This window comes from Lactuca saligna, chromosome 9 (assembly GCF_052625555.1).
Source record: "Lactuca saligna cultivar CGN05327 chromosome 9, ASM5262555v1, whole genome shotgun sequence".
Taxonomy (NCBI): domain Eukaryota; kingdom Viridiplantae; phylum Streptophyta; class Magnoliopsida; order Asterales; family Asteraceae; genus Lactuca; species Lactuca saligna.
Genome location: NC_136425.1, coordinates 167453712 through 167468259, shown reverse-complemented (window position 1 = coordinate 167468259; position 14548 = coordinate 167453712). Strand labels below are relative to the sequence as shown.

The 14548-nt window shown below is 40.2% G+C and overlaps 1 protein-coding gene across 1 annotated transcript; it reads right to left on the bottom strand.

Moving 5' to 3' along the window:
• Window positions 1–2373: 2373 nt before the first annotated feature.
• On the bottom strand, window positions 2374–5548 carry LOC145013921 (disease resistance protein RPM1-like). The gene has a single exon (XM_078972273.1). It carries the CDS (start codon window positions 5505–5507, stop codon window positions 2739–2741), a length of 2769 nt encoding a protein of 922 aa, XP_078828399.1. The 5' UTR covers window positions 5508–5548; the 3' UTR covers window positions 2374–2738.
• Between the last annotated feature and the right edge of the window lie 9000 nt (window positions 5549–14548).

Here is a 14548-nt window from a genome sequence, read left to right as displayed (position 1 = left end):
CTAGGGCCTTTTATGGACACAGGTGTTGGGAGGTACACTGGGCGTACCAGGGTGTACGTGGGGCGTACGCGTCAGGGGCCAAAAAACCCTAATGACGGACTTGAGGCCTATATAAACGACTTTAAGCCCTTGGGGCTAAACCCTGGAGAGCCTCCACTACCCTTAAACATCATTCTAATGCTGGGAGCTTTGAGGAATCATTTTGTGAGCTCTTAAGCTGTGTTTTTGTGCTCTCTAGTGTTCATTTCAAAGAGAAGGGTTGGTCTAACAAGCTTGGAACAGGAGGGAGCTTCAAGATCTTGCATCATAATCATATTTCAGAGATTTTGGAGGTAAAAAGCTTGCACCTTTCCTTGTTGCTCTTTAGTTTTAGCTAGGGTTTTGGTAGTTGGTCCTCTAGATGGATTTTGGGCCTTGTTTGTTGGCTAGAACATCCCCATTCGTAAATAAGGTTAGATCTGGGGTCCTTAAACAATTTGATGGTATAAAAATAGGATCTTGGTGGAAATCATGACCTTGTGCATGAATGAGAGGCTTGGGAAAGGTCTTAATGATGTCTTTGGGGGCTTAATGGACATGCAAAGGCATAAAGTTAGAAACTTTATGCCCTAAGAGGTATTAAAGGACTCAGATCTAGATTTTGGTCGTAAAAGAATGAAGTACTAAGCACTTAATGGAGAAAGTGCTTAACTAAGACTTACGCCGAGCGTACTCCAAGTACGTTGCGCGTAATCTCTAAAGACCTGGTACGCTGTGCGTACCTGGAGCGTACGTTGGGCGTACGTGGAACAGTTTGGGTCAATCGTATTTTGGGTTGTCAAACTTTTGGGCCTCTTATGGGTTTTGGGCCTGTTTAGATTCTTAGGGTAAAGCCTTTTATCAATTGGGTCATGGACTTATTAAGTAGGCCCATTAAGGACATTGGACTTAGATTTTAGGCCCATTTGCAATGCAACGGTGTTTGGGCCTTTGGGGTTAGGGTTTAAAGGTTCGGCCTACCCTTGGGATAATTTATGGACCAATCATTGATATTATTATTATTATTGTTATTATCCAGTTGGGAGGTTGCGGGTCTTTGAGAGTGCATTACTCATATTCTTCGGGCAAAGGTGAGTCTTCTCACCATACCCATGGGTCTACAGCACCAAGGCCGGCCCATTATGTGATTATGATTTATGTGATTACTCTGTGTCTTGATATGTATTATGATATTATGATTACATGAAGACCCCGGGAGGAGCCCATGGCCTTGGGTGTAAGATAATGTGGGTTAGCCCATGGCAGTCCAAGTAAAGACCATGTGGGGTAGCCCATAGCCTTGGGTGTAAGACCATGTGGGGTAGCCCATGGCAGTCCAAGTAAAGACCATGTGGGGTAGCCCATGGCCTTGGGTGTAAGACCATGTGGGGTAGCCCATGGCAGTCCAAGTAAAAACCATGTGGGGTAGCCCATGGCATTTTGCTGGTTCTTTGTATACATGGCTTATATGACTTGTACTTGTGTCTACGTATGTATGGTATGCTCTGGGGAACTCACTAAGCATTTCGCTTATAGGTTGTTGATTTGTTTCAGGTACATCGGAGCCGAAAGGCAAGGGTAAGGCTTGATGGCGCGGCATGCACTCTATCTATCTATATCTTTGTTCCTCGATATGTTGGGGACCTACTCTGATATTTTATATATAATGTACAAGACGGTGTTTTAACTAAACGTGTGTTTTATGGATTTCATGACGTTATATATATATATATATATATATATATATATATATATATATATATATATATATATATATATATATATATGTATGTATGTATGTATGTATGTATATATATATATGTATATATATATATATATATATATATATATATGTATATATATGTATATATATATATGTGTGTGTATATATATATATATATATATATAAATTAAATGAAAAAAAAATCATTGTAAAATCGGGCTGTTACAATAAAAACGACTCTCCTATTTAAAGGGGCGATACATTTAGCTATCGTTTTTCTTCATACGAATTCAGAATCATCTAGCAATTTGGCTTATGTTTTCTTTGCCTAGATTCGTAAGTGTCCCCTTAGGATTATCCTAGGTTGAGCTTCTTGTAACCCGGACATATGGTAGAAATGTCAGTTGAGAAAGTGTTTACACGATCCAAGGGGTATCCAGATCGCCACATCGACGAACACTGGGACAAGGTCTTTTTTGTCTATCACCGGGAATCTTACTCGCAAGGCCTTTTGTGAATCTGACTAGCTTGGATGTCCCCTCACCAGACGTTCCAAGACTGGCTATTTTATTACCTTGGATGGTGCTCCTATTTCCTGGAAGACAAAGAAACAATATGTTGTCTCACGGTCATCTGTAGAGGCTGAATATTGAGCATTGGCTCCCACTATCATTGAGATCTTATGGCTATTGGCTATTATTTTATTTTTTTTGTTTTCCAAGTAATCAATAATATCAAATTTAGACCCTTCGTCGGGTTTTTCACACATTGCAGTATGATTTTATGCACAAAATAAGTATAAACATATTTTTTAGTTGATTTTTTAATATCTTATCACAATACTTATAAACTAAATTCCAAATGTCTGAAGAATAGAGGACATATTGCGATTACCGAGAGTTCCTCAAGACCGAAACCGTAGAGGCAAAACACACATACTACCAAATCACACAAATGACTGGCATAGCGGGCTCAGGAACAATACGCACATCACGAACTAGAAAAGAGTTTCAATCACTCGACTTTGTCCACTTAGGTACACAAGGCTAATTGTGTTAATGTGACGAACATTAGCACGCTCATCGCTTCTCAACCTTTGAACCAATTCTGCTGGCATTTCCTCCAAGTATAACTTTTGAAGACTAGTAAGATGCTCAATACCTTGTAGCGATGATCTCATCTCTCTACATCGAACCAGATTCAAGTCCTTGATACTCGGCAACGTACCTTTATCCAATCTCAACACATTCAACCCAACAAGCTCCAACAAACGCATTTTGTTGAGCTTTGGAAATCCTCCAGCCGTGAAGTGCAACGACTTGCATTTGCAAGTGTTCTTGAGTTCCAAGAACGCTAAACTCGGTAACTCCCGAATAGATGAAAGGATATCATCACCTAAACCAGAGGAACACAAGTAAAGATGAGTTAAATTTGCTAATGACTCGAGCCAAGGAGGCAACCTACTCAACAGCCCAACCAACACCAGCTTCTGGAGGAACACCGGAGGGGAAGCTAATGATTCCAGAACTAGCTCTTCACTTTCTGTACTGGAGGTGATGCTTAAACACCGAAGATCGGTCATCTTTTCGATTGAGTTACACAGCTTTGGCCCATCTATTGCTTTCACGTTTGTTATACCCAATCTTTTGAGCTCTATCAAGTTTCCAACATGCTGGATGATATCTTCATCTGCTTCAACGGATGCCAAAGTTTGTAAACTTCGGATTTTCGTTATTTCTACGGGTACCCGTAATCCAGAATGAAGATCAGAGGTTCCATGGGTATCATCAGCCTTTACATAACTTACAAGAAGGTGTCGAAGTAGTGGTATGTTTGCTATTCCATTTGGTAACTTCTCCAGCTTGGTATTCCTGACATCAAGTGTTTGTAGATTTCTAAGCCTCTCCATTGACTTTGGAAGCTTGTTGATCTTGGTTTCTCGAAGATTCAAGTACCTTAAGTTGAACAAGCCAACAACAGAAACCGGGATCGATCTAATCGACACGCTTTCAAGATCAAGAACTTTTAGCAGTTTAAAACTAGACAAGATTGCATTCAAGGAGAAAGATGAACTTGTCTCTATCTGAAAGACAAAGAGAGCACGGAGATTTCGTAGTATCGTGCTGCTTAAATGGAAATTTCTGCCTCTGTTATATACCGAGAGGCGTTGGATTTTACTAACAAGTCGGGCTTCTGTGTCCTGATCGTATGTTAAACAAAAGTTGTCTTTTTGAGATGTTGTCATTGCGAGTTCTCGCATAACATCATGGACTTTAAACATCTTGACTCTTCCAGTATCATTAGTTTCAGTGACTTGAATCATGCTTCTAAGATTAAGTTCCATGAGATACTCCTCTGCTACTTCCTCCATTGTTATTCCTTTTCTTTCCAAGATAAACCCTTCTGCAACCCATAGTCTAATAAGCTTCTTCCTCTTGATTGGATATCCATCACGAAAAACACAACAATACAAGAAACAATGCTTTAAGTAAAAGGGTAGATCATTAAAGCTCAATGATAAAATTCCTTTAACGCCCTCGAGCACAGGATTGTTGCTCAATTCCCATGTAAGGCTATCGTATATTTTCTTCCACTCAACAGCAGTTTTGTTTCTTGAACACAAAAGACCCCCGATTGCCACTATAGCAAGAGGCAATCCCTCACATTTCTTCATAATGGCTCGAGCTAATTCTTCGAGTTCTAGAGGGCAAGAATGTCCTAAATCACTCCAAAAAGCCTTTTTGCAAAAGAGAGCCCATGAATCATCTTCTCCAAGAGGGTCGAGGCGAAGAACATGCTTTCCGGGTCCCACTGATTTTGCTACATTATCGTTTCTTGTTGTGAATATAACTCGGCTTCCAAGACCATTTTCGGGAAATGCACTTCTTATTCTACTCCAAAGAAGTATCTTCCAAACATCGTCTAAAATAATCACATACCTTTTCTTGTGAAGATAGTCAATAAGCATCTTGACTAATTCTCTGTAATTCAACGACCCTAAATCAACACGAAGAGTTTCACGCTTTCCTCCAAACAACTTCTTGATCATGGATCTTAGCAACTCATCAACACCTTTAGTTTGAGACACAGATACCCATGCCCAACAATCAAAGTATCTTTGAATCGCTTGATCATTGTAGACTTTGGTAACTAGAGTTGTCTTCCCTAACCCACCCATTCCAACTACGGATATAACCATTCTTCTAGGATCATCTTCCATCAACCATTCAATCAGTTTATCTTTATTATCATCCATACCCACTATCTCATCTTCATCAACAAACATTAATAGCTCTTCTTGACGTTGCCACCAGTCAATTGAAGCATTTCTATCTCTCCAATCATCAGTTTTCTCATCAAATGTGTACCTTTTTCTTCGCTCACAAACTTCATGAACCTCTGTTGTAAGCTTTTGAAGCTTCATGGAGATTTTACGTTTTCTGCTCATGTGTATTGGAACTTTGATGATGTCTTGCATCAAATTCTTGAACCCTCGTTTATGATCTTCTTCCAAGTCTTTATAGTATACATACTCATCTAACACGTCTTCTACTTTCTGTGCCACTTCTCGCACTTGTCTCACCCATGCTTCAACCAATTCACTTTTCAACTGTTTTCTTTCTGCATCTCTTATGCAGGATCTCATGATTTCCAGCTCCAGTTTTATTTCCTCAACATCACTTTGAGAATCTCCCAGTAATGATGCTTCCTGCATGAGGATCGTTGTCAGCTTTTCCAGTAGGAAGTTTACAGCACCATCTGCCATTTTTACTCCAAAACGTGTCTGAGATAGCAGTGATACAGGGATGGAGGTGGTGTGTGTGTGTGTGTGAGAGTGTGTGAACACAAGAAAGAAAGTATAAAGGGAAGGTGATTAGGAAGACGCATACCAATTTGACATAGTCAAAGTGGACTTGATGAAGACTTCGTGAGTATTATTGCAGCCGAACTTGGACTTTGAATAAAAAATTTATGGGACCAGGTAGCCATGCTTCCAGGCTTTTTGCAAACTCTATGTCAAATAAAAATGTCATCAAACGAAAATTGGAAGTAAAAAGGGCATAACGTAATAATTACAACCGAGTTAATTAACTTTATTTAGCTTCAATGTAGACTCGGATTCTGTTTACTATATACGATGATGATGGTACGTAATCTATGAATTAAGTAGAAAGCATTTTAATAGTGTTGGATTCTTGAACGAAGAAGCTATCAGATTGGAAAGTAAAATATCGTCAAAGAGCATCAAATACAGACTCTGGTTTCAACCCAGAACAAACAAAACCTGCAGTTTTGGGGGGAAAACATCATCCATTTTGTTGACCTAAAAACATGTTGAAGACTGATTCAAAGTCAGTCAAATAAAGTGAAATAATTGCTCTTTCATAATTGAAGTCTTTCGTAATATTTCCTGCTTTTACTTAAGTCTTTTCGTGTTTCCAACATTTACTTTTTCAGTTGTATGTTCTACTATATATAGTAGCCTTCTCTTCTTTGTTTATCACAGAATAATACACGAGAGCTTATCTTCAATTTTGCATCGTTCATTTGTTTTGAACCAACATTGTGGTATCAGAGCTTAGGTTGCATTCCTAAGTCTCTCAGGTTTGTTTTGAGGGCACAAAACCTCAACTCTATTAGCATGTCTCATCCTCAAATTCCAATCTTTAAGGGAGACTCCTACGAGTTTTGGAGTACCAAAATGAAGACTTTGTTCAAGTCACAAGATTTGTGGGATCTTGTTGAAAATGGGTAAGGAGAGGCAAGCACAGATGAGACACGTCAAAAAGAAAATCAAAAGAAAGATGCAAAAGCCTTGTTTTTCATCCAATAAGTTGTTAATGAAACAATCTTTCCCAGAATTGTTGCAGTAGTCACATCACGAGATGCCTGGAACATTCTCAAACTAAATATCAAGGAGCAGCAAAGGTGATCACAGTTAAACTCTAGTCCCTAAGAAGGCAGTTCGAGACCTTAAACATGAAAGCAAGTGAAACCGTTCAAGAGTACCCAGCATAAGCATCTTCGATTGTGATTCAGATGCGTGCTTATGGAGATAAAATCTCTAATGAAGTTGTTGTTGCAAAATTACTAAGGAGTCTACCTTCTAAATTCGACCATGTTGTGGCGGCTATTAAAGAGTCAAAGGATCTTGCAACATTTTCCTTTGATGAACTAATGGGCTCACTACAAGCACATGAAGCGAGAATCAACAGATCTCAGACTCAAGATGGAGAACGTGCATTTCAGATCCAAGGAGAACAAGGTAGATATTCCTTTCGTCGGGGAAGAGGCAGAGCATCATCTCGTGGTCGTGGTCGAGGGAGATCATAAGGGTCACTAGTTCAATGTGATCATTGTACGAAGTTTGGTCATAAAGAAGAAGATTGTTGGACAACGCAAAACCAAGCAAAGTACACGAAAGAGGAATTTGAAGAGAAGGAAGATTACTTGTTCATGACCCACATTCATCCGACTGATGTCACAAAGGAGATATGGTATATAGATAGTGCATGCTCCAATCATATAACCGGTGTACGTGACAAGTTCAAAAGCCTAAACAAAACAGGAAAAGCACGTGTTCGTCTCGGCAATGATCGATAGTTGCGATAGAAGGACTAGAGTTGTGACGGTTTGCATCGAAGGAAAGGATAAACTCATCAATGATGTTCATTTTGAGGGGTTTTGAGCATTCTAACACTTACTAAGTGTACATGCAACCCCTAATAACCTTACATCTATGTTTGTCTAATAATCATACAAAGTTGAATTCCAAGGTTATATTCATATCTAGCATACATGGAGAACAATTTTTAACTTGAATGAAAGATAGAATAACATACCTTGTTGTTGCTTATGAACCTTGAAACCTTGTGAGTCTAGCACCCCAAGTGTGATGCCTTAAATGCTTCACACAACACCAAATGCTTTTGGAATGACTTTAGAGAGAATACACACTTCTAAAATCAGCCTAGCCCTCTTGTTTCTTGTGTGTAGCCAATTTTGGTGGAGAATATGTTCTTTATATAGTGTTGACACATCTAGGGTTACACCATGTAAACCCTAATGTGTCATTACTCTTCATTTCCATGATCCATGGGTTTGTAACTCCCATGGAGCATCCTATGGGTGGAACTCAACTTGATAATCCATGGAGCCTCTTATCCCACTATACAAGTTATGGATGATTTACATAATCAACCCATATATTTAATTAGTTATCTTTTGATCACTTAATTAATTCTTGATCAAACTGATTAAATAATATTATTAATATATTAGAACTTATAATATATTAAGAAACCACAAGTGTTATTTCTCTCGTTTAGTCTATCCAATTGCTTGGTGCCATGCAACCCAAATGGACCATGCCGGGTCAGGTCAAGTACATACCAAAAATAGTTATGGACTTAGACACATTATCCAACAGTTTCCCACTTGGATAAGTCTAATAACTATAATTGTAATACTTCAGGAACCGAACGGAAATCGTAGCTCTTTCAAGGTCTCTCGGAACTGAGAAGATGATGATACGCCATTTAAGATAAGTGATCATATAATCCTCTGTTCGAGATATCAGCCGGACAAATACATGGAACAATGTCTTACTTATTGTCCAACAGTTTGTTTCCCGATTTCCGATTTGTTTGACAAAGAACTTAATTGAACACATCAACTTAGTTCTGACCGGGCCCGGTACATAGGTCAAAACAAAATCATCGAGGGGCTCGGATATCAGCTTCTAATCCAAGAAGGAACAGATAAACATAGACTCATATGTTTGTTCTACCACTCATTGAGTTCTAACATCGAGTTACCAATGCATTTTCGTACAATCAATGCATAACCAACTCATAAGTAACAAATTATATCTCTAGGTTTGAAGACTTATATGATATTACCATCTCACGATCACTTGAGATAAATTCCATGAAGTGATTCCAGTGAGCGTGGGTTGAGTCCAATGCTCAGAACTTATGAGCACTCATGATTGTTGTAGCCATGTCCAACACTTTATACCTCTGCAACTAATCATGACAGTCTTGATTCATACCTACTTCCGACATATGACCGACTGTGGAGGTTCGAATACTATGATATACCAAACATAATTATTTTGGAAGTCAAAACATGCAAAAGAAATATAGTAAACGATCGACAAGAGATAACAACACTTTACTCATAAATAAAACACCTTTTATTCATCATCTAATGTTAATTACACTTTACAAATTTCAAGGTTATCTAACTACTAAATCTAATATCATCCTTCATCCCTATGCTCCGAGCGTGCTGGAGATTCTTAACCCGAGTCAATCACTTCGTGAGGGGATCTGCTGGATTCTCATCCGATGATACTCTCTTTGCCACGAGGAGTCCTTCTTCTATTCGATGTCTGATAAAATGGTATTTTTTGTTGATGTATCTGGATCTCCCGTGATCCCTTGGTTTATTGGCTTAGGCAACAACACTTTCACTATCACAGAAAATTTCCATTGGTTCATTAATAGTTGGTACAACTCCAAGGTCTCCAATGAAGTTCTTCAGCCATATCGCATCCTTTGCTGCCTCGCTAGCTGCTATATACTCTAATTCGCAAGTTGAATCAACCACTATCTCTTACTTGGAACTCTTCCAAGAAATTTCTCCTCCGTTTAGGGTAAAGACCCAGCCTGACTGAGAGCGGAAATTATCCCTATCAGTCTGAAAGCTAGCATCACTATACCCTACAACTCTCAAGTCTTCACTCCCACCGAGGGTAAGGACCCAGTCCTTAGCCCTCCGTAGGTACTGTAATGACAAAAGAACATGGTTTGGCATGCGGAATTAAATCTTGCACAATTGAACATGGTGATTTGGGTGTTTAATAGATATATTGATTGTATATGGTGTTACAAAAAGGATCTAGATCTAGACTACATAAATAACACATACTTACACACTCAACTTTTACATCTCTCAAGCACACTTCTACAAGTGGACTAAACCCACTTATATAGAAGTGTTTACATGTCTCTCTCTCACTCTTACTAACACATGTGTCAAAAGGCAAATACTCCACATGCAAGTAGGTTTTACAAAAGTCAAACATTTACAAAGTCAATCATGAATAACTTTGCACCCCAACATTCTCCCCCTCAAAGTTAGGAATGAATGACCCACTTCAATTCTTCCATAATCAAGCACTACGCGGTTCGAGCCTCAAAGGTGACACATGTCGAAACGAACTTCAATCTTCAATTCTTCCATGATTCTTGAATTTCGGCTCTAGTATGTGAGACAATACAATCCGAGCATTAACGAATGATTAAGAGTATCCCAAACTCCAAATAATCACCCAAAAGTTGCGCATAAAAACACACCCCAAAAATCTTAAATAAAACCAAAACCATTTCGAATACATCACTTTCGAACTTCCAATTGCATCATCTTGTAGGCTTCAAAACTTCAAGATCACTTCGGTCTTCATATCCGCGTAATATGAAAAATTCAAGTTCGAATTTCCATATAAAACTTCTCCCCCTTTTTATAATCGAAATTTGATTATAAAACTCCACGGTTCGAGCCTCAAAGGTGACACATGTCGAAACGAACTTCAATCTTCAATTCTTCCATGATTCTTCAATTTCGGCTCTAGGATGTGAGACAATACAATCCGAGCATTAACGAATGATTAAGAGTATCCCAAACTCCAATAATCACCCAAAAGTTGCGCATAAAAACACACCCTAAAAATCTTAAATAAAACCAAAACCATTTCGAATACATCACTTTCGAACTTCCAATTGCATCATCTTGTAGGCTTCAAAACTTCAAGATCACTTCGGTCTTCAAATCCGCGTAATATGAAAAATCAAGTTCAAATTTCCATATAAAACTTCTCCCCCTTTTTATAATCGAAATTTGATTATAAAACTCCAAGGAAAAAGAACGTGCTCTATTCGGAATTTTTCATGTCAAAACTCCCCCTCAACATGTGGCATAAATTTTGTGCTTCAATCCGGAAAACCCAAAAAATATTCAATTTTATTGTCGTTCACGGATTGCCTTTGACAAAATTTCTCAAAAATGGGTAGAAATTGTCAATTTCAAAATTCTGCAGTGACCCGTTGCGCCCAAAACAGCAAAATATGCAAAACTCTCCCCTTTTTCAAATATGGGTAAAAAGCATCAATTTGCACAAACTGGAGGGGCCTAAAATGCACAATCTTTAATTTTTAGCAAAAACAGTACTTTTCGAATTTGGGTGCAAACTGCCAAAAATTCGAAGTCTCAGGGACCATTTTCGAAAGTTCTGCACAAATCATATGTAAGATTACCAAAATATACGAAGCTCCAACAAATTTTCGAATTTGGGTGAAAAGTGTCAAACATGCGAAATTTGAGTTAATTTGAGGATATTCTTTACCGCAGTCCAATGTGCTTTGCCAGGGTTCCCCTGATACCTGCTAACCATGATCAAGGCAAAGGCTACATCAGGTCAAGTACACGTCATAGCATACATGATCGATGCTACAACCGAAGCATAAGGTATTCGACTCATATCTGCTATCTTGGCCTCAATACTAGGGCTTTGTGTCTTACTCAATCTGGCGTTACTCTGCATGGGTAACTCTCCTTTCTTGGAGTCCTGCATGCTGAATCTCTTCAGCACCTTATCCAAGTAGGTACTCTGACTAAGTCCAATTAGTCTTTTACTCCGGTCTCTCAAGATCCTTATCCCTAGAATATAGGCAGCTTCCAAAACCCCTGTCACCTGCTTAGTCTCTGCTTTCCTCTTCCTAACGTGCTCCAAATCGAGCTCCCTCTCCCGCACCCTGACAATCATGGACTCCCGGGTCGAGCAGGCTGAGTAGCTGATATGCTCCCGAATATCATCCTTCAACATATCGTGTTAGTGGGTCTTCTGCATCTCCTCATCCCTCACATATTGGGGTACCAACAGGGCCCTCTCCCTGAACATGGCAGTGATCTCCGCCACTGTCTCAGTCGTTTACCTAATATCCAAAAACTCCCTGGCCAGCTGCTGAAGCTCTACAGCCAGCCTCAAACTCAGCCCTAAATCTGGTCACGAAATCTGACCGCGTCATAGCCTCGACGGTTGGGGGTCCTAATGAGTCACCAACCGACTCCTACCAATCTCTAGCTCTATCCCTCAGACACCCCGCAGCAAAGCGGACCTTCGACCGTTCTGGGCAGAAGCTCGTCAACTACACAGACTCTATGTCTGCGATCCATCTCGTGGCAGCAATAGGGTCCTTCACCTCGTGAAAATCCAGCGCACCACTCCTTCTGAAGTCCTTAAAGGACATTATGCGCGTACCCGACTGGCTGGATGCCAAGTCACTCCTTAATGCTCGGAGGCGATCCTCCATCAGCTCAATAATCCCTTCCTTGATCGACCCGAAAATAACTAGGGTCGACTCAAGGATACCAGTGGTGATCTCAGACGCGATGAACTCGCATAGCCTATCATCAACCTGCTCGAATCTTGCACCCGAGCCTAATTCCAATCCTAATCCTGAACCTCCCACTCCATGTCGTGTGATCGCTATACTGCAAATAAACACATAAACATCAGGATTATACATGCTCTCAAGAGGTCTCACACACTCTCCAAGTTCCCTGGTTCCATCTTCGCCCTCATTGACTCGAATACAGATCCCCTGCTTCCAGTAGTACAGGCTCATACTACCTTCCACATCTATCGGTACTTTCCTCAAGGATTGCTTTAACTTCACCAAGTCCATTTACCGATACCCTTTCCCACTAATCTCATCCTAGGATTTCATAGGGCACCCTCCGACCTACTCTCCACCATCAGCTACACTAGGAGTCCCTACTTCCCTTCCCTAACTATCTTGCGAATACTGTTACATATCCGCTCACTAGTTAGTTAAAGTTAGTCAGGACCCCTTAAGCACAAAGCAAGCAACATTCGTGCATTGAGTAACCACATAAGGAATAACCTAATCAAGTTATCCTACCGTTGGCTAAACGACCCTAGCATACAGCTCATACAACAGGCATTCAAGGCATCCTCCTAGATCCTTAGCCCTACTCTAGCATGCATTTCTCATAATCATATATCAGGCATACAAGACATCCTCCTAGATCCTTAGCCCTAATCTAGCATGTAGTTCTCAGAATCATATATCAGGCATACAAGGCATCCTCCTAGATCCTTAGCCGTAATCTAGCATGCAGTTCTCAGAATTGTAAATCATACACATAACATAACAAGTATGGGTATCTTGGGGAAAACTTACTTGAGCTCGGCCGGTCGTACGCATCACACACTTTGTCCTTTCTCAAATTTCTTTAACTTAAAATTATAGAAACTATTTTCTTTGTGAAAAAACTTTTAGTCCCATGGTTTAATTCCAGACACCCCCGAGGGTGTGTCTGAATCCCTTAAACCAGGGCTCTGATACCAACTTTGAACATCCCAAAATTCGAGGTCAAAAAATTTCGTTTTAATTAAATTATTACATAAAATGATTCATCAAAGCGTTGCCAAAATCATTTTAATACATAAAACCATAATGTCATGTCTCAAAACCAAATCATCTGAAATAACAAAATATCATAGTACAATCCCATAAAACTCTAAGCGGAAATCATAAGTGTGCGTGTGTGACGCGCTGCTACACCGCCGACTCATTCCCCTTGGATGAAGAGGTACCTGAAACCAAAACTGAAACTGTAAGCACGAAGCTTAGTGAGTTCCCCCATCATACCACATACCATACGATCACATAGCACACATACTACCGGGTAATTCTGGGGTGCGCGTCCTACCCATGTCAAGCCATTCTGGGGTGCTGACCTACCCATGTTAAGCCATTCTGGGGTGCTGACCTACCCATGTCAAGTCATTCTGGGGTGCTGACCTACCCATGTCAAGCTATTCTGGGGAGCTGACCTACCCTCCGGTCTATCTCAACCAAACACGGGGACTATTTCACCCCCTACTACTAACACATAACGTTATATCATAATTATGCTGTCAAACATATATTGGGTGTCCGACCTACCCATTGGTCCTAATGACCAAATCAGGGACTAGTCCCCTGCTACTGATACTATCTCATATAACATGGCAATTAGCAAACTAGCATACTCACATATCTACCAATCTAGCATACTCACATATCCAACAATCAGACCAGACAGTTATCACATAGATAACCATCCCAACTAACAATTACTAGTGGGTCAGGTTTGGTGCCTTAGATCCACTCCTACTAGAAGGTAACTCACATCGATGTCGTGTAGTGTCTGAATTGTCCTTGTTGTGAAGGTTGGCTCTCCTCGACTCCTCAATCCCTATAGGACAACCCTCAAGTCATCAAACAGAACATACAAACCTAACCAGGGTCAATACCCAAACCAGGCATAGTCAACATTGGTCAAGGTTAACGCCTAGTTTACCTGACTCGCTGAGTTGGTCTACCAGCTTGTCGAGTCCATACTCCACTAACCCGATCCAACCCCGACTTCACTCGTAGAGTCTAGCAAGAACTCATCGAGTTCTCCTTCATTCAAACCATCAGGAACATCTTCATCCGACCCGTCGAGTTCTTCCTTGAACTTGGTGAGTTCATCTCCCTCATAATAACGTTTCCAGTCTACGACTTGCCGAGTTGTATGAACAACTCACCGAGTCCATCTTCAACGATTGGGATATTGCCATGGACTCACCGAGTCTGCTCATATACTCGTCGAGTCCCATGATTCCCAGGTCCCTTTTCGCATCTAAACATCTACGGGACTTCCTCCCTAACAACTGGTCCATCCACATAA

Coding starts and splice junctions, on each gene's coding strand:
- LOC145013921 (XM_078972273.1), bottom strand. CDS start 5,507: ATGGCAGATGGTGCTGTAAACTTCCTACTGGAAAAGCTGACAACGATC.